General features: G+C 44.4%; 4 protein-coding genes and 2 long non-coding RNA genes across 8 annotated transcripts; 3 read left to right on the top strand and 3 right to left on the bottom strand.

The window, feature by feature from the left end:
• Positions 1-64: 64 nt before the first annotated feature.
• LOC148933743 (uncharacterized) lies at positions 65-4,534 on the bottom strand. The gene is made up of 2 exons (XM_089061268.1): positions 2,466-4,534; positions 65-227 (listed from the first exon to the last, which is right to left on the bottom strand). Exons 1-2 carry the CDS (start codon positions 4,532-4,534, stop codon positions 65-67), a joined length of 2,232 nt encoding a protein of 743 aa, XP_088917394.1.
• A 3,657-nt stretch (positions 4,535-8,191) lies between these two features.
• Positions 8,192-9,993, top strand: LOC148933742 (uncharacterized). 2 transcript variants are annotated; one of them, XR_016134407.1, is made up of 4 exons: positions 8,192-8,880; positions 9,295-9,440; positions 9,553-9,624; positions 9,732-9,993. It is a non-coding gene; the product is annotated as an uncharacterized LOC148933742 (long non-coding RNA). The 2 variants fall into 2 exon arrangements; XR_016134406.1 differs by having other exon boundaries at positions 8,679-9,440.
• A 1,105-nt stretch (positions 9,994-11,098) lies between these two features.
• Positions 11,099-15,560, top strand: LOC148933741 (uncharacterized). The gene is made up of 2 exons (XM_089061267.1): positions 11,099-13,212; positions 15,431-15,560. Exons 1-2 carry the CDS (start codon positions 11,099-11,101, stop codon positions 15,558-15,560), a joined length of 2,244 nt encoding a protein of 747 aa, XP_088917393.1.
• Positions 15,561-15,763: 203 nt separating this feature from the next.
• Positions 15,764-17,562, bottom strand: LOC148933740 (uncharacterized). Of its 2 annotated transcripts, XR_016134412.1 has the most exons (4): positions 16,877-17,562; positions 16,317-16,462; positions 16,133-16,204; positions 15,764-16,025 (listed from the first exon to the last, which is right to left on the bottom strand). It is a non-coding gene; the product is annotated as an uncharacterized LOC148933740 (long non-coding RNA). The 2 variants fall into 2 exon arrangements; XR_016134411.1 differs by having other exon boundaries at positions 16,317-17,537.
• Positions 17,563-20,145: 2,583 nt separating this feature from the next.
• On the top strand, positions 20,146-21,761 carry LOC125221653 (uncharacterized). Its single transcript, XM_048123836.2, has 2 exons — positions 20,146-20,594; positions 20,664-21,761. Exons 1-2 carry the CDS (start codon positions 20,170-20,172, stop codon positions 21,613-21,615), a joined length of 1,377 nt encoding a protein of 458 aa, XP_047979793.1. The 5' UTR covers positions 20,146-20,169; the 3' UTR covers positions 21,616-21,761.
• A 32-nt stretch (positions 21,762-21,793) lies between these two features.
• On the bottom strand, positions 21,794-25,484 carry LOC125221652 (stromal 70 kDa heat shock-related protein, chloroplastic-like). The gene is made up of 8 exons (XM_048123834.2): positions 24,801-25,484; positions 24,233-24,485; positions 23,676-23,755; positions 23,407-23,549; positions 23,229-23,327; positions 22,951-23,140; positions 22,475-22,873; positions 21,794-22,341 (listed from the first exon to the last, which is right to left on the bottom strand). Exons 1-8 carry the CDS (start codon positions 25,338-25,340, stop codon positions 21,940-21,942), a joined length of 2,106 nt encoding a protein of 701 aa, XP_047979791.1. The 5' UTR covers positions 25,341-25,484; the 3' UTR covers positions 21,794-21,939.
• Between the last annotated feature and the right edge of the window lie 1,151 nt (positions 25,485-26,635).

The following is a 26,635-nucleotide window of genomic DNA, read 5'->3' as shown; positions in this document are numbered from 1 at the left end:
TGGCGCGGGTATTACATTCTACCCTCCTTAACGAAAATTTCGTCCCGAAATTTTTTTGCTTAAGTTACTCAAAAAGCTCTGGGTACTTTTCCTTCATCTTGTCTTCTAGTTCCCACGTAGCTTCCTCGTGACCATGGTGCTTCCATAGAACTTTCACTGTTACAATGGATTTATTCCTCAACTCCTTGACTTTCCTATCCACGATTGCCTCTGGTTTCTCTTCATAGCTTAAATCTGGTTCCAAAACCATTTCCTCTTGATGGACTATGTGTTTTGGGTCGAACACATATTTCCTCAATTGTGACACGTGAAAGACATTGTGCACGTTCCCGAAACTCGGTGGGAGTGCCAATCTGTACGCCACAGGACCGACTTCTTCTAGAATCTCGTAGGGTCCGATGAAACGTGGTCTTAGCTTGCCCTTGACGCCAAATCTCGTAATCCCTTTAGACGGAGATACCTTTAGAAAAACTTTGTCTCCCGCCTCGAATTGCAGGTCGGTGCGGCGAGCATCCGCGTAAGACTTCTGCCTGTCTTGAGCTTCCTTGATTCTCTCACGGATCTGACGGACGATCTCTATCATTTCCTCTACAGAATCCGGTCCAAGCGTCTTTCTCTCACCGACCTCATCCCAATAAAGTGGTGATCTACATTTCCTCCCATACAGTGCTTCATATGGGGCCATGTTTATAGTTGCTTGGTAACTGTTGTTGTAAGCAAACTCTATAAGTGGCAATACTGGCTCCCATTTTCCTCCGCGGTCGAGCACTACGGCTCTTAGCATATCCTCCAAGGTCTGGATCGTTCTTTCAGACTGCCCATCTGTCTGTGGATGGAATGCAGTACTGAAATTCAATCTAGTGCCCAGCTCTTGCTGCAGGCTTATCCAAAATCTAGAAGTAAATTTTGGATCCCTGTCTGATGTGATCGTCACCGGTATTCCATGTAATCGTATGATCTCTTGCACATAGATCTGAGCTAACTTGTCCGATCCGTAAGTGATACGAACTGGTACAAAGTGGGCGCTCTTGGTGAGGCGATCTATAATCACCCAAATAGCTGTATTTCCTCGTTGGGACTTTGGCAATCCTGTCACGAAATCCATTGCAACGTGCTCCCACTTCCACTCGGGAATTTCTAGGGGTTGTAATTTCCCATAGGGTCGTTGATGTAGAGCCTTCACTTGTTGACATGTTAGGCACCTTTCTACAAACGACGCTATGCTCCTCTTCATGCCATCCCACCAAAAATGCTTCTTCATATCTTGATACATTTTCGTACCTCCTGGGTGGGCGGTGTAGGGTGTCTCATGTGCTTCGCTCATGATCTCATTTCTGAGAGCCTCGTCATTGGGCACGCATAATCTCCCTTCAAAAGTGAGGGCGTTATCCGCTTCTTCGCGGTAATTCACCTCTTTTCCCGTCCTCACCTTAAGTCGAATTTTCTCAAATGCTTCATCACTCCTCTGAGCCTCAACAATTCTGGCTCTTAAGTCTGGCTCAATCACTAAAGTGGCGATTCTACTCTCCACCGTCTCTGGTGCTCTTACTACCTCCAATCGCATCTTAGCGAATTCCCGTATAAGCTCCTCATTCTGAGTGAGGAAAGTAGCCACTTGGGGTGTAGTCTTCCTGCTCAAGGCATCTGCCACCACATTCGCCTTGCCTGGGTGGTAATTTATACCACAGTCATAGTCCTTGACTAATTCGAGCCATCTACGCTGTCGCATATTTAAATCCTTCTGCTCGAAGAAGTACTTAAGGCTCTTGTGGTCCGTGAAGATCTCACATCGAACCCCGTAAAGGTGATGTCTCCAAATCTTCAGGGCATGTACTACTGCCGCTAGTTCCAAATCATGAGTAGGGTAGTTTAACTCGTGTGGCCTGAGTTGGCGTGACGCATAAGCAATCACCTTGCCATCCTGCATCAATACGCATCCAAGTCCGACCTTTGAAGCATCGGTGTACACTACATAGCCTGCTTCTGGCGCTGGCACGGCTAGGACTGGTGCGGTGGTCAACTTTTCTTTTAACAACTGGAAGCTTGCTTCGCACTCCGGCGTCCAATTGACCTTAGCTCCTTTCTTGAGCTGCTGAGTCAATGGTCTGGCTATTTTAGAAAATCCTTCAATGAACCTCCGATAATATCCAGCCAAACCTAAGAAACTTCGAATTTCACTCGGTGTGGTCGGTGACTGCCAACGTTGTACTGCCTCCACCTTTGCAGGGTCCACTCGGATCCCATCTGCGGTTACTATGTGTCCGAGGAAATTCACCTCGTTGAGCCAGAACTCACACTTGCTAAACTTAGCATAGAGTTTCTCGGCTCTCAACGTCTCTAAGGTGGTTCTCAGATGTTCCTCGTGTTCCTTCTCGTTCTTAGAGTAGATGAGTACATCATCTATAAAGACTAGGACAAACTTGTCCAAGTATGGGTGAAACACGCGGTTCATTAAGTCCATGAACACTGCCGGGGCATTTGTGAGCCCGAAAGGCATTACAGTGAATTCGTAGTGGCCGTATCTGGTGCGGAATGCTGTTTTGGGCACATCGTCATGTCGGACTTTCAATTGGTGATAGCCTGATCTCAAGTCCATTTTCGAGAATACACCAGCCCCTCGAAGTTGGTCGAACAGATCATCAATCCTCGGTAGAGGGTATTTGTTCTTGAGCGTCAGCTTGTTCAACTCTCGGTAGTCGATACACATTCTCAGTGTTCCGTCCTTCTTCTTCACGAAGAGCACTGGTGCGCCCCATGGTGACACACTGGGTCGGATGAAGCCTAGGTCTAGCAGTTCCTGTAACTGTATCTTGAGTTCTTCTAACTCCTTAGGCGCCATTCTGTATGGTGCCTTAGATACTGGGGCCGATCCTGGTTCGAGATCAATTGTGAATTCTAATTGCCTGTCTGGCGGCAATCCAGGTAGTGCGTCTGGGAAGACATCTGGGAATTCTCGTACCACTGCTACATCTTCAATCTTACGGTCCTCTTTCTCTTCTCCATTCAGGTAAACGAGGTATGCCGGGTATCCTTTCCTTATCATAGTGGTTGCTTGTAGTGCAGAAATTATGGACTTTCGTCGCCTCATGGAGATTCCGTGGAAGATTGTGGGTTCCTTCCCTGGGTATTGCAGCGAGATCTGCCTTTCCTTACAAAGAATGGTAGCGTAGTTTTCGGCTAACCAATCCATTCCCAATATGATGTCGACGCTCCACATCAACATCACATGCAAATTGTGAGCCACTAACTTAAGGTTTCCCATAGTGAATTCTACATTTGAGCAAGTTCGTAAGATGTCTATAAGGCCTCCTACGGGTGAGGACACCCTCATCTTATGTTCGATTGCATCAGTAGGTAGTTCTAAAGTATCCACACAAGGTGCTGATATGAACGAGTGTGATGCACCAGTATCAAACAAAATGGCTATAGGTATGTTGAGGAGAGTTCCCATACCTGCCAGATTGCCCTGCTCTTGGTTCCCTGGCTCCGTCTTAGGCTGCCTCTGCCTCAGTGCAAAAGCTCTGGCCTGAGTGGGAAGCCTCTGCCGTAACTGCCGCTGGTGTTGTGGAGCTTGGGGTAGGGCCGCTTTTCCTTTCGGCTCAGCTTGAAGTGCCCGCAGTTGTGGACGCTGCCCTTGATAGTTCTGTCTCCCTCTGACTCCAGCGTTCCTATCCGGGCATTCTCTGGAGAAGTGTCCACCCTTGCCACAGTAGAAGCACCTATCAGTCCCAGCCTTGCACTCCCCATGATGATTCTTCGAGCACTTAGCACAGGGAGGGGCTCTAGGTCTGTACTCCATCATCTGATTTGGAGCAGTTTGCCTTCCACCATTCTGCGGTGGCTTCAGAGCAAGTTGTGGCCTCTTAATTTCATTTGGAGCACGATCTCCATCCCACCTCCTTTTCTCTCGGAAGTTTTGCTGTTGTTGAGGTGGTGCTGCGGTAACAAGTACAGTTGACTTCTCTTTGGGCATAGCTGCCTCGATATCCAAGGCTCGACTCAGTGATTCAGGGTACGACAACCCTCCAAGGCTTGCCAGGGCCATCTTTATTTCGTACCTCAGACCGGCACAAAACTTCTCAGCCATCTTCTCATCAGTATCGACTTGGTCAGGCGCATAGCGAGACATGTCGCAGAACATTCTATCATACTCAGTAACGGACATCCGTCCTTGTTTCAGATTATAGAATTCCACTTCCTTAGCCTTACGGTAACTCTTCGGGATGTACTTGTCATACATTCCAGTTTTGAACTCATCCCAAGTCATTTGAGCCAGTTGTTCCGGTGTTAAAATTTTCTTTCGTGCCTCCCACCAGAAATCAGCTGATCCTGTCAGTTGGAAGGTCACACAAGTCAAGCGTTCCTGATCGTTGCAGTGCAGGAAGTTGAAGATACGTTCCATGGCGCGTATCCAGTTTTCAGCCACAACTGGGTCCCCTAAACCATTGAAAACCGGAGGGTTTTGTCTCAGAAAAAGTTCCTCTACTCGCCGCTCCTGTGGAGGTGGAGGCGGCGGAGGAGGTGGTGGGGTCATCCCTCTTCCCGCTCCATTTCCTCGTGGTACATTTTGTGGCACCTCGCCATTCCTTCTTGGCCGTCCGGCACGTCTCCTTGGTGGCATTCTGTTCTAAGGATAACAAGGTTAACATGGATTTATACTCGTCGAAAGTCATGATCGCAAGCATTAGGTTCATTAAATGCACCATTTTCTTGAACACAAGGAGCAATAATATCAAGGGCAAGTAACGTAGCCAAGAAACATCACATGTCATAATCGAAGAAAATTGCCTCTAGCGAGGACTTACAATCTGATACATGTGAGGGCAATCAGGAAAATAAGAAACTCCTAAAAGGTTCGATACATGGAAAGAGAAAACATGATGCTAAGCTACTACGATAAACACGCCTGAGGCCTGCCCAATCAGTCCTGCTCAGAGTCGCTGCTGATCCACATCGGGTCGTCATGATTAGTCCCCTGATGGGACGTCTCGATCGGAGGCACCGGCTCCTCGGGGTGCTCCGGCACTGCCACCGGCTCTGATGGCCCCGGGGCTGCCACTGGTGCAAAGGGAATATCGGTCCCGGCGGCCAACTCTCTGCGCATACGCCAAATGCGATGATACAGCTCGCTGAAAGAAGTCAAATCTATCGGTTGCTGGGACAACCGTAACGTCTCCGGGTGGGGCTCCACTGGGGGTGGAGGTATCTCTGGTGGTGGTCCGGCTGGTGGTGGGGGAATGAACTCCAACTCCAAATCAGCGAGGCCGCCAACCTGTGGCTCCTCCTCAGCGGAACCATCCTCCTGCATCTCGCCCCACTCCAAAACTTCCTCGGGCTCCTCATCCGAGTCCTCTCCCTCGGAGTCCTCCTCACTGACCTCATCGTCGTCTACGCCCTCCTCCTCTGGGTTCTCGTCGTCATCCTCATCCGCCGTGCTGCTCCCCATAGACTCGGTCTCATCACTCGAGTCGGGCGTAACCTCTACTCGGCCCCTCTCGTGGGCGGGAGCTCGAGACGACTGCCCCTCCTCGAATACTCCGCCTGCACCCCGCATGAGGGCCAAGGGTGGCAACCTGCGGAATCCCTCGCTTCCGGGCGCCTGCGTCCCTGGTGGGGGCCCATCACCGAAGTGGAAGCACCCTGCGGAGACTGCGCTAAGAAAACCGGGCATATCCCCAATAGGCTCATATGTGGGAGGCGGGGACGACGTGTACAACTCGGCAGTGGCCGTCATCCAACTCTGCCACTCCTCAGGAAACAGACCGACGAGCCTCATGATACCCTCGTAGGGCTTCACCCCGTGACAGTTGGCCTCCTCCCATAACTTTGCGTAGTGAGCTACGAACTCTGCCAGCGTATCCCCATGGCAGCGGCGGTAGGACCGGTAGTAGCGAATCACTGCCTCGGAATCCGCGCCAGCTCGGAGCGGCCTACGATGGGTGTAGCGCTGTCGTGCCATCTGTACGAAAGAATGGCTCTCAAAAACGCGAAAAGAGAAAATAACGTATAGAAGTAATATGTATAGTGAAATATATAGTACTAGCCGTCGCATCGATAACCTATTAGGGTTTTTCTCCGATAGGGTAGATCGTATTAGCATTCGTTTTGAGTGACTCGTGGGCCCTCATAATTTTGGACGTTCTTTCTCTTTTTAAACGTAAAGGTCGTAACACAGTACGCCGTAGTTCGCATTTAAAGTTCTATTTTCAAGACAAGTTAGGGGTTCGCCCTATCTTGCATCTTTCTGTTGATTTCATCGCTCTTGGAAGCGGTGTAAGAGTCGTCATTCACGACTATTCGTTCATAGCTACTCTAGCCTAATGTACCTCCTTAGGCGTTCTAGGTTTGCATGCATTAGTCATTTCGTAACTTTCTAAAAACTTCCTCGATCTATCATCATACTTCACATAATCAGGCATGCATAACTAATAATACTTTAGCATTTGTAAGACATCCTTATGCTTAACATTTTAAACTTGAAATTCTCTGGTTCGTAGAAAAATGGAATTTACATGCTTTTCCTTGAAATCCTTGAATATTTTTGAAATATCTTTAAAAGAAATCATTTTTCCTTTTATCAAGTCCTTTCATAAATAACTGAAAATTTTCTGGTAAGAACTTCTTTCTTACCTCATTGCTGCGGTTGAACGTGACGAGTCGAGGTGTTGGGTCCTTTAACTTTCCATTTAAGTCATGTTCTAGCCTAGTGCTATCATTCTAGACTAAGGCTTGAAAGAAGGTTCTTGGGTCCAGAGCGAAAGAACGGTGCTCTGATACCACTCTGTCACGACCACAACTCCCTAGTGCTAATGAGCGTAGCTATTTCGTGACTAAACAATTCTCAATCATCAAGGGACAACATAAAAAGGATGAAATCACTCAAACCAAAAGTATCAAAGGCATATGGGTACATAGTCGAAACGTGATCAGAGTAACAAGACTAGGTTCAAGCTTGCTAGTACATAATTCTAGGTTTGCAGCGGAAGAGTCCAAGACAAAATAGCACGTATGAAGACATGCTACTTTGGGCTACCTAACTACTTATTTAAAATGTTTGTCCCAACACCTTCGCCTGCTCGTCCACGTTCAACCTGCACATTTGAAAATAACATGCAGGGCTGAGTATTTGGTATACTCAGTGGGCACATTGCCAAAAATAGTTCTATATTTAATTGTCAATGCCACAGTTGAGTGATCACGGGGTTTTTCTTAAAAGACCCGAGTCACTAAAATACTTTTCCTTTAGTAAAGATTTGATTGCGCAATCACGTAACATAGATATACCATATCTGAAACTGATGTGAACCGGGAATGTGGCCACATTCCACGACGGTCACTGGACCGGCCAACCCCTTTTGTTAGCTCACGGTCCCCTTATGTGTACACTAGTCCGAGTAGGGTTTGCGGCCCTACTGGGACCCGAATTCGATTTAACTTGAATTGGCATAGCCAAGCAGATAGGTAATCATAAAACAAAACATGGCATGACAACATACTTGAGCAAAGAATCACATTTTCATACTAAAAACACGTTTTAAAAGAATGCCCACCTTAACAGCTGAAGCTCCTTCCGAAATTTCCTTAACTTGGTTTTAGATGACGTTCGAAGACGTCCCTTTAGGAAATAAAAAAGATACTTAATTAGATTTTGAGATATCCATTAAGCTTAGACATGAATGCATCCTCAGTGCGTGATCATTTTATTCCTTCTCTAAATTTTCTAGAAGAGTTCTAAAATTCTTGAGTATTAATTAAATCAGCAGATCTGATTTAATTAAATTGGGAAAAATTATTCGCTTAGCTAGAGGGTGCTACCTCCTATGCTATTTATTCAAGTATTAAAAATTTGGCTCGAGGTCTATTCATCGTTAGCGTATCGTAATTTCTTAAAATTAATCATTTGAGCACTCTTGCTAATTTCCGGAAAAATTAGACTTATCTTCGTGGAATTAATTTGCGGGCTATTAATTATTAAGTCCATAATATAGTAAGGCCCATGATTTAATTAGATTCCTCACACCTACTTTAATTTAATTAGTGACCCAAATTAATACCTTCATCACCAGCCCAACACAAAATAAAATTTAGGAGGCCCAACATCTAAAAAGAAAACCCAAATGCTAGAATTAAAGAGGCCCAAATACTACTCTCCCTTCCTTCAATCCATCGGCCTCTCTCTCATCCCTCATCTTCCCCAAATCAACACTAGCCCTAATCCAACCTCCCTCATCTCTCTCGGTGGTATCGCCGCCTCACCCGGTCGCCGCCATCTCGTCGTCAACGCCGCCACCCGCCGCCGCCACCTTGCGGCTGCCGCTCGTCGCTGGTGTCGCACCGTCGGAGAAGGAGAGGGAGCATCGCCTCTCTCTCTCTCTCTGTGCACCCACAGCTCCGCTCCGCCAGCGCCGCCGGCCCTCCGTCGAGCTGCGTTTCCCCTCATCGCTATCGCAGCCATCATCGTCTGGATGCGCCGCCGAGGCAGCCACAGCCACGGCGATTCGACGCTGGGATCGGGCTCTGCAAATGGCCATCCTGCCGTTGCTTGGTGTACGCGATACCGTCTTCACCTCGGAAGCTGGAGCTTGCCGTGGAGTCCCCGCGGCTGCCCTCATGGCCTCGCCGTCGCCGGCGGTCTCCGAGGATCCCTTCGGCCCTAAAGCTACGTTCTTATACTCCCTTCTATGTATTTTGTTGAGATTTGGACAGTAGTTATGTTGGTGGCCTTTTTTTTTATTATTGTGACTTGAGTTTGTGAGTTTTGAGCTAATGTTTAGCTCACTGCAATGAGCTTGATCTTTAGGCTAAAGTATTGATCTTGAAATGGTTATAAAGTGCCACTGTGGTGGGGCTTTTAACATTTGAAGGCAGTTGCAACAACATGTGAGTTTCTATGCTGTGAAAACTACTTAAGCTGTTGATTTTTGATGTAAAGGCAGTAGCTTATTGCTTCTGGTTCTAGTGTTTCTACATGATGACATGAAAGATTGATTAAGAAAAAGGATGGGGGTGTATTACCTCTTGAAACCCCAGCTGCTTGAATTTTCAGCTCTTAGAACTCAAGCTCTCCTACTCTCAATCTTGTTATGTTGCTGGAAGTTTGAAGTATGCGGAAGGGAGTTCATAAGTGTGGTGGAGGGGCTTTTTATAGGCTGATTTTGTGTACCTTAGGGGAAATTAAATGGGCTGTCAAAGCTCTTTGTTCTCATGCTGCAGATGGCACCTTTAATTCATTTCATTTGTCTCTTTCTTGAAGCCTAAGTACTACCTTCATTAGGTTATTTGTTTGATGTGCAGGGGAGCAGGTGGCTGCTCGGGTTGGACTGAATTGGTGCAGCTGGAGGGCGACGGTTTGGGTTAGTTGAATGGCAAGGAGTCGGTCAAGGATAAGTTGCCACTCCAAATGAGGCAAGCCTCCAATTTTTTTTTGGCAGCATTGAGAGGTAAACTCTACTTGTTTTATCTCAGTTTGTCCCTCCTTAATTTATTGTTTAGTACACAGATTTTGCAGCCTTGTACTCCTTAGTTTTAAGAACCTTTGTTTTCTCATTGCAGCTCTCGGTTGAGGTGGGGAGGTGCAGGAGTATGCTTGCTATTTTTAGTACAACTTGTGTTCACTTTTGCAAGGTATTGTTGTCTCATCTCCTAGAATTTCCTCTTACTTGGCAGATTTCCACATTTGTTATATGAGGTTTTGTTAACTTTTGTCATTGTCTCAATTTCCTTTCGGGTAGAGCAAGACTTGGCTGCTGTATTGCTCCCGGCCCAGCCCGCTATCCTCGGCCTGACGGGCTTCTCGGGAACGGGCCGTGGTTCGGGCCTACAGGAAGAAAACCGAAGGGCTTGTTTGAAGGCTCACATCCCGATCTTTTACTTCATGTAACTCATTGGAAAGCTAGTTTGATAGTTTGTGTATGTAGAAGGATATTCGAACTTCTTTAGTCCGAAGTGTATCTTTAGTCTGTTCTAATTTGCTCGCTCATCCTTATTTTTTTTTTATTTCTATCATCTTGTAACGAAAATGATAAAAGAAAGAATTAGCTTCAATAAAGGCTCGCGTTCCATTTATTTAAAATAAAGGAGGGGACGTTACTTCTCTAGTTCCACATTACTATATTGAACACAAATAATTATAAACTGGCGCGGGTACGTAGAGGTTACGCCCGACTCGAGTGATGAGACCGAGTCTATGGGGAGCAGCACGGCGGATGAGGATGACGACGAGAACCCAGAGGAGGAGGGCGTAGACGACGATGAGGTCAGTGAGGAGGACTCCGAGGGAGAGGACTCGGATGAGGAGCCCGAGGAAGTTTTGGAGTGGGGCGAGATGCAGGAGGATGGTTCCGCTGAGGAGGAGCCACAGGTTGGCGGCCTCGCTGATTTGGAGTTGGAGTTCATTCCCCCACCACCAGCCGGACCACCACCAGAGATACCTCCACCCCCAGTGGAGCCCCACCCGGAGACGTTACGGTTGTCCCAGCAACCGATAGATTTGACTTCTTTCAGCGAGCTGTATCATCGCATTTGGCGTATGCGCAGAGAGTTGGCCGCCGGGACCGATATTCCCTTTGCACCAGTGGCAGCCCCGGGGCCATCAGAGCCGGTGGCAGTGCCGGAGCACCCCGAGGAGCCGGTGCCTCCGATCGAGACGTCCCATCAGGGGACTAATCATGACGACCCGATGTGGATCAGCAGCGACTCTGAGCAGGACTGATTGGGCAGGCCTCAGGCGTGTTTATCGTAGTAGCTTAGCATCATGTTTTCTCTTTCCATGTATCGAACCTTTTAGGAGTTTCTTATTTTCCTGATTGCCCTCACATGTATCAGATTGTAAGTCCTCGCTAGAGGCAATTTTCTTCGATTATGACATGTGATGTTTCTTGGCTACGTTACTTGCCCTTGATATTATTGCTCCTTGTGTTCAAGAAAATGGTGCATTTAATGAACCTAATGCTTGCGATCATGACTTTCGACGAGTATAAATCCATGTTAACCTTGTTATCCTTAGAACAGAATGCCACCAAGGAGACGTGCCGGACGGCCAAGAAGGAATGGCGAGGTGCCACAAAATGTACCACGAGGAAATGGAGCGGGAAGAGGGATGACCCCACCACCTCCTCCGCCGCCTCCACCTCCACAGGAGCGGCGAGTAGAGGAACTTTTTCTGAGACAAAACCCTCCGGTTTTCAATGGTTTAGGGGACCCAGTTGTGGCTGAAAACTGGATACGCGCCATGGAACGTATCTTCAACTTCCTGCACTGCAACGATCAGGAACGCTTGACTTGTGTGACCTTCCAACTGACAGGATCAGCTGATTTCTGGTGGGAGGCACGAAAGAAAATTTTAACACCGGAACAACTGGCTCAAATGACTTGGGATGAGTTCAAAACTGGAATGTATGACAAGTACATCCCGAAGAGTTACCGTAAGGCTAAGGAAGTGGAATTCTATAATCTGAAACAAGGACGGATGTCCGTTACTGAGTATGATAGAATGTTCTGCGACATGTCTCGCTATGCGCCTGACCAAGTCGATACTGATGAGAAGATGGCTGAGAAGTTTTGTGCCGGTCTGAGGTACGAAATAAAGATGGCCCTGGCAAGCCTTGGAGGGTTGTCGTACCCTGAATCACTGAGTCGAGCCTTGGATATCGAGGCAGCTATGCCCAAAGAGAAGTCAACTGTACTTGTTACCGCAGCACCACCTCAACAACAGCAAAACTTCCGAGAGAAAAGGAGGTGGGATGGAGATCGTGCTCCAAATGAAATTAAGAGGCCACAACTTGCTCTGAAGCCACCGCAGAATGGTGGAAGGCAAACTGCTCCAAATCAGATGATGGAGTACAGACCTAGAGCCCCTCCCTGTGCTAAGTGCTCGAAGAATCATCATGGGGAGTGCAAGGCTGGGACTGATAGGTGCTTCTACTGTGGCAAGGGTGGACACTTCTCCAGAGAATGCCCGGATAGGAACGCTGGAGTCAGAGGGAGACAGAACTATCAAGGGCAGCGTCCACAACTGCGGGCACTTCAAGCTGAGCCGAAAGGAAAAGCGGCCCTACCCCAAGCTCCACAACACCAGCGGCAGTTACGGCAGAGGCTTCCCACTCAGGCCAGAGCTTTTGCACTGAGGCAGAGGCAGCCTAAGACGGAGCCAGGGAACCAAGAGCAGGGCAATCTGGCAGGTATGGGAACTCTCCTCAACATACCTATAGCCATTTTGTTTGATACTGGTGCATCACACTCGTTCATATCAGCACCTTGTGTGGATACTTTAGAACTACCTACTGATGCAATCGAACATAAGATGAGGGTGTCCTCACCCGTAGGAGGCCTTATAGACATCTTACGAACTTGCTCAAATGTAGAATTCACTATGGGAAACCTTAAGTTAGTGGCTCACAATTTGCATGTGATGTTGATGTGGAGCGTCGACATCATATTGGGAATGGATTGGTTAGCCGAAAACTACGCTACCATTCTTTGTAAGGAAAGACAGATCTCGCTGCAATACCCAGGGAAGGAACCCACAATCTTCCACGGAATCTCCATGAGGCGACGAAAGTCCATAATTTCTGCACTACAAGCAACCACTATGATAAGGAAAGGATACCCTGCATACCTCGTTTACCTGAATGGGGAAGAGAAAGAGGACCGAAAGATAGAGGATGTAGCAGTGGTACGAGAATTTCCGGATGTCTTTCCTGACGCACTACCTGGATTGCCGCCAGACAGGCAATTAGAATTCACAATCGATCTCGAACCAGGATCGGCCCCAGTATCGAAGGCACCATACAGAATGGCGCCTAAGGAATTAGAAGAACTCAAGATACAGTTACAGGAACTACTAGACCTAGGCTTCATCCGACCCAGTGTGTCACCATGGGGCGCACCAGGGCTCTTCGTAAAGAAGAAGGACGGAACACTGAGAATGTGTATCGACTACCGAGAGTTGAACAAGCTGACGCTCAAGAACAAGTATCCTCTACCGAGGATTGATGACCTTTTTGACCAACTTCGAGGGGCCGGTGTATTCTCAAAAATGGACTTGAGATCAGGCTATCACCAACTGAAGGTCCGACATGACGATGTACCCAAGACGGCGTTCCGCACCAGATATGGCCATTACGAATTCACTGTAATGCCTTTTGGGCTTACAAATGCTCTGGCGGTGTTCATGGACCTAATGAACCGCATGTTCCACCCATACTTGGACAAGTTCGTCCTAGTCTTTATAGATGATGTACTTATCTATTCGAAGAACGAGAAGGAACACGAGGAACATCTGGGAACCACCTTAGAGACGTTGAGAGCCGAAAAGCTCTATGCTAAGTGTGAGTTCTGGCTTAACGAGGTGAATTTCCTTGGACATATAGTAACGGCAGAAGGGATCCGAGTAGACCCTACAAAGGTGGAAGCAGTACAACGTTGGCAGTCACCAACAACACCTAATGAGATTCGAAGTTTCTTAGGTTTGGCTGGATATTATCGAAGGTTTATTGAAGGATTTTCTAAAATAGCCAGACCAATGGCTCAACAGCTCAAGAAAGGAGCTAAGGTCAATTGGACGCCGGAGTGTGAGGCAAGCTTCCAGTTGTTAAAAGAAAAATTGACCACCGCACCAGTCTTAGCCGTGCCAGCACCAGGAGTAGGCTATGTGGTGTACACCGATGCATCAAAGATCGGACTCGGATGCGTATTGATGCAGGATGGCAAGGTGATTGCTTATGCGTCACGCCAACTCAGGCCGCACGAGTTAAACTACCCCACTCATGATCTGGAACTAGCGGCAGTGGTACATGCCTTGAAGATTTGGAGACATCACCTCTACGGAGTTCGATGTGAGATCTTCACGGACCACAAGAGCCTTAAGTACTTTTTCGAGCAGAAGGATTTAAATATGCGACAACGCAGATGGCTCGAATTAGTCAAGGATTATGACTATGGTATAAATTACCACCCAGGCAAGGCGAATGTAGTGGCAGATGCCTTGAGCAGGAAAACTACACCCCAAGTGGCCACCTACCTCACACAGAATGAGGAGCTTATACGCGAATTTGCTAAGATGCGACTAGAGGTAGTGAGAGCACCAGAGACGGTGGAAAGTAGGATCGCCACTTTAGTGATTGAACCAGACTTAAGGACCAGAATTGTTGAGGCTCTAAGGAGTGATGAAGCATTGGAGAAAATTCGTCTTAAAGTGAGGACGGGAAAAGAGGTGAGTTACCGCGAAGAAGCGGATAACGCACTCACTTTTGAAGGAAGATTATGTGTGCCCAATGACGAGGCTCTCAGAAATGAGATCATGAGCGAAGCTCATGAAACACCCTACACTGCCCACCCAGGAGGTACAAAGATGTATCAAGATACGAAGAAACAGTTTTGGTGGGATGGCATGAAGAGGAGCATAGCGTCGTTTGTAGAAAGGTGCCTAGCATGTCAACAAGTGAAGGCTCTACATCAACGACCCTATGGGAAATTGCAACCCCTGGAAATCCCCGAGTGGAAATGGGAGCACATTGCGATGGATTTCGTGACAGGATTGCCAAAGTCCCAACGGGGAAATACAGCTATTTGGGTGATTATAGATCGCCTCACCAAAAGCGCTCACTTTGTACCAGTTCGTATCACTTACGGATCGGACAAGTTAGCTCAGATCTATGTGCAAGAGATCATACGCTTACATGGAATACCGGTAACAATCACATCAGACCGTGATCCAAAAATTTACTTCCAGATTTTGGATAAGCCTGCAGCAAGAGCTGGGCACTAGATTGAATTTCAGTACTGCATTCCATCCACAGACAGATGGGCAGTCTGAAAGAACGATCCAGACCTTGGAAGATATGCTGAGAGCCGTGGTGCTCGATCGTGGAGGAAAGTGGGAGCCAGTGTTACCACTCATAGAGTTTGCTTACAACAACAGTTACCAAGCAACTATAAATATGGCCCCGTATGAAGCACTGTATGGGAGGAAATGTAGATCACCGTTTTACTGGGATGAGGTCGGTGAGAGAAAGACGCTTGGACCGGATTCCGTAGATGAAATGATAGAGATCGTCCGCCAGATCCGTGAGAGAATCAAGGAAGCTCAAGACAGGCAGAAGTCTTACGCGGATGCTCGCCGAACCGACCTGCAGTTCAAGGCGGGAGACAAAGTTTTTCTAAAAGTATCTCCGTCTAAAGGGATTTCGAGATTTGATGTCACGGGCAAGCTAAGACCACGTTTCATCGGACCCTACGAAATTCTAGAAGAAATCGGTCCGGTGGCGTACAGATTGGCACTCCCACCGAGTTTCGGGAATGTGCACAATGTCTTTCATGTGTCACAACTGAGGAAATATGTGTTCGACCCGAAACACATAGTCCACCAAGAAGAAATGGTTTTGGAACCAGACTAAAGCTATGAAGAGAAACCAGAGGCAATCTTGGATAGGAAGGTCAAGGAATTAGGAAATAAATCCATTGTAACGGTGAAAGTTCTATGGAAGCACCATGGTCACGAGGAAGCTACGTGGGAACTGGAAGACAAGATGAAGGAAAAGTACCCAGAGCTTTTTGAGTAACTTAAGCAAAATTTCGGGACGAAATTTTCGTTAAGGAGGGTAGAATGTAATACCCGCGCCAGTTTATAATTATTTGTGTTCAATATAGTAATGTGGAACTAGAGAAGTAACGTCCTCTCCTTTCATTTAAATAAATGGAACGTGAGCCTTTATTGAAACTAATTCTTTCTTTTATTATTTTCGTTACAAGAAGATAGAAATAAAAAAAAAATAAGGATGAGCGAGCAAATTAGAACAGACTAAAGATACACTTCGGACTAAAGAAGTTCGAATATCCTTCTACATACACAAACTATCAAACTAGCTTTCCAATGAGTTACATGAAGTAAAAGATCGGGATGTGAGCCTTCAAACAAGCCCTTCGGTTTTCTTCCTGTAGGCCCGAACCACGGCCCGTTCCCGAGAAGCCCGTCAGGCCGAGGATAGCGGGCTGGGCCGGGAGCAATACAGCAGCCAAGTCTTGCTCTACCCGAAAAGAAATTGAGACAATGACAAAAGTTAACAAAACCTCATATAACAAATGTGAAAATCTGCCAAGTAAGAGGAAATTCTAGGAAATGAGACAACAATACCTTGCAAAAGTGAACACAAGTTGTACTAAAAATAGCAAGCATACTCCTGCACCTCCCCACCTCAACCGAGAGCTGCAATGAGAAAACAAAGGTTCTTAAAACTAAGGAGTACAAGGCTGCAAAATCTGTGTACTAAACAATAAATTAAGGAGGGACAAACTGAGATAAAACAAGTAGAGTTTACCTCTCAATGCTGCCAAAAAAAAATTGGAGGCTTGCCTCATTTGGAGTGGCAACTTATCCTTGACCGACTCCTTGCCATTCAACTAACCCAAACCGTCGCCCTCCAGCTGCACCAATTCAGTCCAACCCGAGCAGCCACCTGCTCCCCTGCACATCAAACAAATAACCTAATGAAGGTAGTACTTAGGCTTCAAGAAAGAGACAAATGAAATGAATTAAAGGTGCCATCTGCAGCATGAGAACAAAGAGCTTTGACAGCCCATTTAATTTCCCCTAAGGTACACAAAATCAGCCTATAAAAAGCCCCTCCACCACACTTATGAACTCCCTTCCGCATACTTCAAACTTCCAGCAACATAACAAGATTGAGAGTAGGAGAGCTTGAGTTCTAAGAGCTGAAAATTCAAGCAGCTGGGGTTTCAAGAGGTAATACACCCCCATCCTTTTTCTTAATCAATCTTTCATGTCATCATGTAGAAACACTAGAACCAGAAGCAATAAGCTACTGCCTTTACATCAAAAATCAACAGCTTAAGTAGTTTTCACAGCATAGAAACTCACATGTTGTTGCAACTGCCTTCAAATGTTAAAAGCCCCACCACAGTGGCACTTTATAACCATTTCAAGATCAATACTTTAGCCTAAAGATCAAGCTCATTGCAGTGAGCTAAACATTAGCTCAAAACTCACAAACTCAAGTCACAATAATAAAAAAAAAGGCCACCAACATAACTACTGTCCAAATCTCAACAAAATACATAGAAGGGAGTATAAGAACGTAGCTTTAGGGCCGAAGGGATCCTCGGAGACCGCCGGCGACGGCGAGGCCATGAGGGCAGCCGCGGGGACTCCACGGCAAGCTCCAGCTTCCGAGGTGAAGACGGTATCGCGTACACCAAGCAACGGCAGGATGGCCATTTGCAGAGCCCGATCCCAGCGTCGAATCGCCGTGGCTGTGGCTGCCTCGGCGGCGCATCCAGACGATGATGGCTGCGATAGCGATGAGGGGAAACGCAGCTCGACGGAGGGCCGGCGGCGCTGGCGGAGCGGAGCTGTGGGTGCACAGAGAGAGAGAGAGAGGCGATGCTCCCTCTCCTTCTCCGACGGTGCGACACCAGCGACGAGCGGCAGCCGCAAGGTGGCGGCGGCGGGTGGCGGCGTTGACGACGAGATGGCGGCGACCGGGTGAGGCGGCGATACCACCGAGAGAGATGAGGGAGGTTGGATTAGGGCTAGTGTTGATTTGGGGAAGATGAGGGATGAGAGAGAGGCCGATGGATTGAAGGAAGGGAGAGTAGTATTTGGGCCTCTTTAATTCTAGCATTTGGGTTTTCTTTTTAGATGTTGGGCCTCCTAAATTTTATTTTGTGTTGGGCTGGTGATGAAGGTATTAATTTGAGCCTCTAATTAATTTGAAGTAGGTATGAAGAACCTAATTAAATCATGGGCCTTTCGATGTTATGGACTTAATAATTAATAGTCCGCAAATTAATTCCACGAAGATAAGTCTAATTTTCCGGAAATTAGCAAGAGTGCTCAAATGATTAATTTTAAGAAATTACGATACGCTAACGATGAATAGACCTCGAGCCAAATTTTTAGTACTTAAATGAATGGCTTAGGAGGTAACACCCTCAAGTTAAGCGAATAATTTTCCCAATTTAATTAAATCTACTGATTTAATTAATATTCAAGAATTCTAGAACTCTTCTAGAAAATTTAGAGGAAGAATAAAATGATCACACACTTAGGATGCATTCATGTTTAAGCTTAACGGATATCTCAAAATCTAATTAAGTATCATTTTATTTCCTAAAGGGACGTCTTCGAACGTCATCTAAGACCAAGTTAAGGAAATTTTCGGAAGGAGCTTTAGCTTTTGAGGTGGGCATTCTTTTAAAACGTGTTTTTAGTATGAAAATGTGATTCTTTGCTCAAGTATGTTGTCATGCCATGTTTTGTTTTATGATTACCTATCTGCTTGGCTATGCCAATTCAAGTTAAATCGAATTCGGGTCCCAGTAGGGCCGCAAACCCTACTCGGACTAGTGTACACATAAGGGGACCGTGAGCTAACAAAAGGGGTTGGCCGGTCCAGTGACCGTCGTGGAATGTGGCCACATTCCCGGTTCACATCAGTTTCAGATATGGTATATCTATGTTACGTGATTGCGCAATCAAATCTTTACTAAAGGAAAAGTATTTTAGTGACTCGGGTCTTTTAAGTAAAACCCCGTGATCACTCAACTGTGGCATTGACAATTAAAGATAGAACCATTTTTGGCAATGTGCCCACTGAGTATATCAAATACTCAGCCCTGCATGTTATTTTTCAAATGTGCAGGTTGAACGTGGACGAGCAGGCGAAGGTGTTGGGACAAACATTTTAAATAAGTAGTTAGGTAACCCAAAGTAGCATGTCTTCATACGTGCTATTTTGTCTTGGACTCTTCCGCTGCAAAAACTAGAATTTTGTGCTAGAAAGCTATGAACTTAGTCTTGATACTCTGAACACGTTTTGACTATGTACCCATATGCCTTTGATACTTTTGATTTAAGTGATTTCATCCTTTTATTGTTGTCCCTTGATTATTGAGAATTGTTTAGTTGCGAAATAGCTACACTCACTAGCACTAGGGAGTTGTGGTCGTGACATTTTCAAAGCAAAAATTGCTATAATTGATGCATTGGAATTCAAAAAAGAGTATATTTGGTGTATCTTCCATTTAACCTAAAGTAGTTTGACTTCTGCATTACTTAACATCTAGTTTGTGCTATTAAAGCAATATCCTTATTCGTAACACGAAAATATGACTAATAAACTAACACGAAAATACACTAAAAAAAACAGTAGATTTACCAACGGAACTATTCGTTGGTATCACTGTTTACAATGGATTACCAAAGGAATATGATATAAATTCACACAAAACATCTTCTTATATTTATGTTTTCTCATGTCCATCCAATAAAGATTATGGTTGGATTCCGATGGATACTTGTAAGTTGTAACATGATAACAACTAATAGTAATTATTCAAATTATTGATTCTCTATTATTTAGTAGTATTATTTAATTATTATCTTATTGAGTCTGGTTTCATGACTCCCACTCTTCCCTTTACTATCCCCCTCCACAACTTCGACGATGTGGATGCATGCATTATTTTTCACTATTATAAAATGGTGGTATAGTATTATAAGCCATGCATTTCTTTCGTGTTAGTACAAAAGTCTAAAGTTTGAACATGCTCTTTATCTTGACTTTGGATTCAACAATCCCAATAATTATTAGTAAATAGATATGTAAATTGTAATGTACTCCATTGAAGGTCATTAATGGCCCAAATATCGGATTATATACTATTATATTCACTTAATATGATTCCATTCATTCAAAATAAAAGTGACAAATTTCTTGCTTATCATACACGTTGAGTGTATTAATATTCTAAGATCCTCCCATTCCTTCCACGCTATTCATTAAATATTACTAGTAATAAGGATACGTAAACAATAAATTATATAAACGCGAATTAGGCCTAGTTGGCATTAGCATACCCATATATTCAGATCTTGATTTATGATTTCCAGTGCGTCCTAAGATATACTCCCTTTGTCCACAATTAAAGTTCATTTTTTACTTTGTTCGAGTTTTAAAAGTCAAGGTAATTTTTAAATTATGAATTTATCAAAATTGCAAAATGAGATATACTGTAGTATTTTTTTTGTTCTGAATGGAGGGAGAATGTCACATGGAATGGCGTATCAATAATCTTTGAATGTTATACACTCCAATTCACTATATAGTGTCAAAACAAAATCTGAATTGTATCCAAAAATTTGATCAAAATATGAAGTCAAGCATTGGAGGGCAATGCAGCACGCTGCTGATACTATGCCTCGCTCTATACCTATTCACCATTTCATGCACAAACAAACGCCTCATTTTCTCAGCCTCAGATTTCTTCAACCCGCAGCTGAAATCGGCCCAAGTTTCCGAACCGACTAATCTGAGCCACGTGGTCTTCGGGATACTAGGCTCGGAAAAGGCGTGGCGCCACCGCAAGGCCTACATAGGGTCGTGGTGGCGCCCAGGTGCCACCCGAGGCACCCTCTTCCTAGACAAACCCCCATCTGGGGAATGGTCTCCGTCACTCCCGCCTTACAGAGTCTCGGACAACCTCAGCGGACTACTGAACAAGTCCAATATCCGGCCACAGAGGATGGTGCACGGGATCATGGAGGCGGTGAGGGAGATGGGAGATGAAGAGTTGAGGTATTAAAATTTTATTTTTATAAATAGTCCTTAATTACCAAAATAAATTTATGTTTGTGTCCCCTACAGGTGGTTGGTAATGGGAGACGACGACTCAATATTTTACGTGGATAATATCGTGGAGCTGCTGGCGAAGCACGATCACACGAGATATATGTACCTCGGGGGGCAGTCAGAGTTTATAATGTCAAGCTATTGGTTCTCTTTCAACCAGGCATTTGGTGGAGCTGGGATCATTTTGAGTTATCCTCTCGCAAAAGCTTTGGCTGCGGGTATTGATAGCTGTATCAAGAGATATGCCTTCTTGGATTCTGCTGATAATACTACTAAAAACTGTATTGCTGATATCGGAGTCAATCTCTCTCCCCAGATGGGGAGTCACCAGATTGATTTACATGGCGATATATCTGGTTTGTTGTCATCTCACCCACTCTCCCCACTGCTCTCCCTCCACCACTTCGACGCCGTGGATCCAATATTTCCGACCAGGGACCGTTTCGAGTCCACGCGCCACCTCATGACGGCTGCCGCGGCCGACCAATCCAGGATGTTGCAGCAAACCATATGCCACCACAGGCAAACCAACTGGACCATCTCGATTGCTTGGGGTTATTCAGCGCAGATATACGAAACAATCTTCCCCCGCAGCTACCTGCAGATGCCCCTCCAAACATTCAAACCATGGGTCAACCGTCCAGACATAAAACCCCCTCTATACAGGTTCAATACGCGGCCCCCCTCGAGAGACCCTTGTGCAGCCCCACACAGTTTCTTTCTTGAGGTGGTCGACAAATCGGTTGAGCGTGCTGAAGTTATCACCACATATGGTCGGGCGTGGCCTCGCCCTCTGCCACCGTGCTCCTCTCATTCTGCAGATGGCATCAACATGATTCAAGTATATTCACCTGCCGCTAGGCGGAATCAGATGGATAGATGTGAGTGTTGCGACATCATCGGAATGGACAATCTTATGGCGGAAGTCAGACTCAGGGAATGCATGGTCGGCGAAATAATTGCTTGAATAAAATTTCAAGAAACAATGTAATTTTATGGGATAGGAAGTTGTAGTGGCTTTTGTATATGAGATATGAGGAATCACATATGCAAAGGGATTTTATGGGATAGGAAGTTGTAGTGGCTTTTGTATATGAGATATGAGGAATCACATATGCAAAGGGAAAGGGTATAGGAACAGCAAATTTCATACACAAAAATTGCACTTTGCCACGCAAATTATTGAACTTTCATAGACCACATTTTATCATTTTTCAACTAATATATTCCTTCCAAGTAAAGGAAGGAAGACCGTGTATGTAGATAAGCTGCAAAACTGCTATCTGTTCCCTTATTTGCTGTCTGTGAAATCAGCATCAATGACATCGCCTTCGGGTCCCTTGTCTGAAGATTCTGAAGGGGAAGCGCCTCCGCCTGGAGTTGGGCCAGCGCCGGGTCCTGCTGCACCTGGTTGATTGTACAGTGACTGGCCGATCTGCATGACTTCCTGATTTAGAGCGGCCATGGCATCCTTCATTGTTTGGGTCGAACCTCCGGAGATTGCATCCTTAAGTTCTCCAAGTTTTGCCTCGACCTTCTCTTTTACAGGGGCCGGAACTTTGTCACCGAGTTCGTTCAACTGCTTCTCCGTTTGGTAAACCACCGAATCAGCCTGGTTCTTGGTATCTATGGCGTCTCTCTTCTCCTTGTCTTCCTTGGCAAATTTTTCGGCTTCACTGACCATTCTCTCCACCTGGAGTTCAGTTCATCCCGAAGAATGTTAATTTAACCATATACGGGATAAAAACAAACTGATACAAGTAGCAAGGACAGTTGCTTAATCATGTTATAGGAGTGTTAAGTTAAGCAATCTTAGGAAAACTCACCTCATCACCAGGCAATGTACTAGCGCCAGTAATAGTGATATCTTGCTTCTTTCCAGTTCCCTTATCAATGGCGGTAACTGAGAGGATTCCATTTGCATCAATATCAAACTTCACCTCAATTTGGGGAACACCACGGGGGGCAGGTGGGATTCCATCAAGGCGGAAGCTGCCTACAGATCTGTTGTCCCTCACAAACTCTCTTTCACCCTGAAGGACATTGATTTCAACACTGGTCTGACCATCAGCAGCTGTTGAGAAAACTTCTGATTTTGATGTGGGCAATGTAGTGTTTCGCGGGATAATCTTCGTCATCACTCCACCAAGTGTTTCCAGCCCCAGAGATAGAGGTGTTACATCTAGAAGGACAATATCACTCACATCTCCAGCCAAAACACCAGCCTAACCAGATAGAGTCAGCAGGGAAGGAGGGTAAACGACAAGGTTAATTACAAGTCACCAAGATGGGATATAACTACCTGAACAGCAGCACCAAGGGCAACAACTTCATCAGGATTGACAGTAACATTTGGGTCTTTTCCAGTCAATTTCTTGACAAGCTCCTGGACAGCTGGAATACGCGTGGAACCACCCACCAGGATAACCTCATCTAAATCACTGAAGGAAAGCTTTGCATCCCTCAATGAATTTTGGACAGGGGTTTTTAGTCTGAAAAGGATACCGTTACTCCAAAATGATGCAAATAGACGTATATAATAAATATTTGCACTTATGTTCTGAGATGCAGCAAGGTCACCTGTCAAGCAAATCTGAGCATAGTTCCTCAAACTTAGCTCGTGTAAGGGTGGTTTCAATATGTTTAGGGCCATCTGCAGTGGCAGTAATGAAAGGCAAACTGGCAAAAACAGAGAAACAAGATGAGCATGTGCATATTCAAAATGTTGAATAAAAATTAGGAAAAGATATAAACGTGCCTAATGTTAGTTTGAGTCAAAGATGAAAGTTCCATTTTGGCTTTCTCTGCAGTCTCAGTCAAACGCTGAAGAGCTTGTTTGTCCTTCAATAGATCTATTCCTTCATCATTCTTGAAACTTGCAGCAAGCCAATCAACAATTCTCTGGATAAATAAGACCACCATGTCAAATAACATTGACTAACCAGCATTTATTAACTCTGTGTGTGTGTGTGAGAGAGAGAGAGAGAAAGAGAGAGATCCAATGAATCAGTAGCTAGGAGTATAAACCTTATCAAAATCATCACCGCCAAGATGAGTGTCCCCAGAAGTAGAAAGCACCTCAAACACTCCATCACCAACCTCGAGGACTTAATCAGTGCAAGCAGAAAACAGTTATTAGTCTTCCCAGAGAAAACGCCTTTTAAGCTTCATATATCTTAATGTCGTATCAACTTATGTGGTTAACAAACTTACATGGTAGAAAAATGCATGCCACAACAGTATTGACATATGCAACACATAAACAAAACTTAAGATGGATTCAACGACACCAACACTCGAACAAAATTGCTTTAGACAGGACAGCTTAAATGTAAACTTTCCTTATATCTGCCAAAGAAATCATCTCAAACAAGTAGCATGCACATTTTAACAGTGGCGTATGAGACCGAGAAGAGAGGCATTGAGACTGAGAAACAACACAGCAAAGGATTCAGGAAACAAAAAAAAGGACATGAGTTCCAGAACACACTTATCATAACTGAAACACAGAGAGTGACATTACAGCGAGATCAAGAACTATGACGACCATAATTAGTTAGAGAAAGAAAAGAAGCACTTGGTACCTGAAACATCAAAAGTTCCACCTCCAAGGTCAAAAACAAGAATAGTTTCATTGCTTTTCTTTTCAAAGCCATAGGCCAATGACGCAGCTGTGGGTTCATTTATAATGCGGAGAACCTCTAAGCCAGCAATACGACCGGCATCCTTGGTGGCAGTCCTTTGAGAATCATTAAAGTATGCAGGAACTGTAACAACTGCTTTAGTAACCTTGTCATTCAAAAATTTCGATGCATCATCCACAAGCTTCCTCAAAACCTGTCAGGAACAAGGAAAAGTTACAAGAGATGAAATGTACAAGGTATCATCTTTGCAACAGTCAGGCACTCAGAACACACTCAGCCTAGAATAACTATATTTTATGAACACAAACTAAATCTAGGTAGATAACATATCCAAACTTAATGTGCCAGAGCTAAGAGCACTAATGAATTAAGGTGATTTAACTTACAGTGACAGAGCTAAGAGCAACCACAACTCCACAAGCCAACAAGATTCTACAATACGATACTGATCAAAGAAATGCATCATACAAAATTCAAAGCAAACTGGAACAAAAGGTAAAATATAAACCTGAGCGGAAATTTCCTCAGCCGCAAACTGTTTGCCAATTGCGGGGCAGTCAAGCTTGACGTTCCCGTTCTCATCCCTAATGACATTATATGAAACCTGCTTGGACTCGTCATCAACCTCCGACATCTTCCTGCCGATAAATCTCTTGACGGAGAAGAATGTATTCTCGGGGTTCACTACGGCTTGCCTCTTGGCAATCTGGCCAACCAACCTATCGGCATTCTTAGTGTAAGCAACCACAGAAGGAGTGGTGCGCTGGCCCTCGGCGTTGGTCACGATGGTAGGCTTCCCTCCCTCCATGGCCGCCACGGCGGAATTGGTGGTCCCCAAATCAATCCCCACAACCTTCTCCGCCACCACGCGGAAAGTAGGGCCTCGCCGGCCACATCTATGCTTACTCTTCAGCTTCAATCCCAAGGGAATAGAGCTGGTGTTGCCGAGAAATACACTTCTGTTGGGATTATTTTTGGTTGAGTTCGCGGCTGTGAAATGAGCGGCGGCGGCGCCGAGGGCGTGAATTTGAGCGGTTGAGGAGGCCATTTTTGCGATCAAGAGTTTGGGAAAAATCAAATGCAGATGGCAGAATTGTTCGACCAAACCCTAGGCACAAACGGAATTGGAGACTGAGATTTTGGTAGGGATAGATAAGACACAAGTAGAATAGAAAGAATAAAATATAGTAGAAACATAAAATGTAACCCTAAATTCCATATTTTAGGGATTTATGCATTTAAGGGAATAATAAGCGATTCAACAATTTTATATTGATCCAATTATTGGAGGGGTAATTACATGTTTCGTACAAAATATTTTATATTTAGTACAAAAAGTATTAAGTTTATCTATTTCATACAAAAAGTTTACTTAGTGTTCCAAAATAATACATCATTAAGTCCCTATTAACACCGTTACTTTCAATTACATTATACATACAAAAAGTTTCATTAATTTTCAAATTTGTACAAAAAAGTTTTAAATTAAAAACTTTCCATTAATTATTTCAAATACAGTTATTTTTATTACTCACAAAAATGAAAAACATATAGAAAAAAAAATCAACACTCTTCACTGTCAAATTACCGAATTGTATTTTATTGTCAAAGCTTTCTCGTGTAATAATGGAGAATACAACTAAAAAGATATTGAATCTTTTTAGTAAAAATAAAATATTGACTTATTGATTGTTTGAAGCTCAAATTAGCCATTTTGTAAAGATGAAATATGGACTTATTTTATACTGTATTCTATAAAGAATACAATTAAAAAAATAGAGTATATTGAGAGACATGATTTTTTTAAACCCCGATCAGTTGCTGGGAGAATTGATATTGAAAGTTATTTTTTTAGAGTGATTAATTGTATAAAATCTCTAATTATTCTTTTATTATGATGACAAGTTGGACAAATTATAAACTAACTAATAGTGTTTAAAATATTTAATGGAATGTATATATTTTGGAACACTAAGTAAATTTTTTATATGAAATATGTAGATTTAATACTTTTTGTACTAAATTGAAACAAAGAAAAAATATTTTGTATAAAACATGTAATTACCCCATTAATGTTTTATCAAAACATGTAATTACCCCATTATTGGAAGGACAAATAGGCGTTTGGTCAAAATCACCTAATTTAAAATCCACTCATTAAATCATGAAGTTTCAATTTTTTTAATTTATCCCATGGGTCAATTTTTAGGTAGGTGTAATATTTACATCTTTACATTGAAATCCACTTGAAATATAAATCCAACTTTAAGAATAAGCTCTACACGCATCTTTTTCGTGATTTAAAATCTCAATCCACGTCAACAAAGATTTCACCTAAAATTC

The sequence above is a fragment of the Salvia hispanica genome, chromosome 1 (assembly GCF_029641045.1).
Source record: "Salvia hispanica isolate PSC_SH4W2 chromosome 1, Shi_PSC_v1, whole genome shotgun sequence".
Taxonomy (NCBI): Eukaryota; Viridiplantae; Streptophyta; class Magnoliopsida; order Lamiales; family Lamiaceae; genus Salvia; species Salvia hispanica.
Note: the sequence above shows the minus strand (reverse complement) of the source record. Positions and strands in the feature narration are given on the sequence as shown.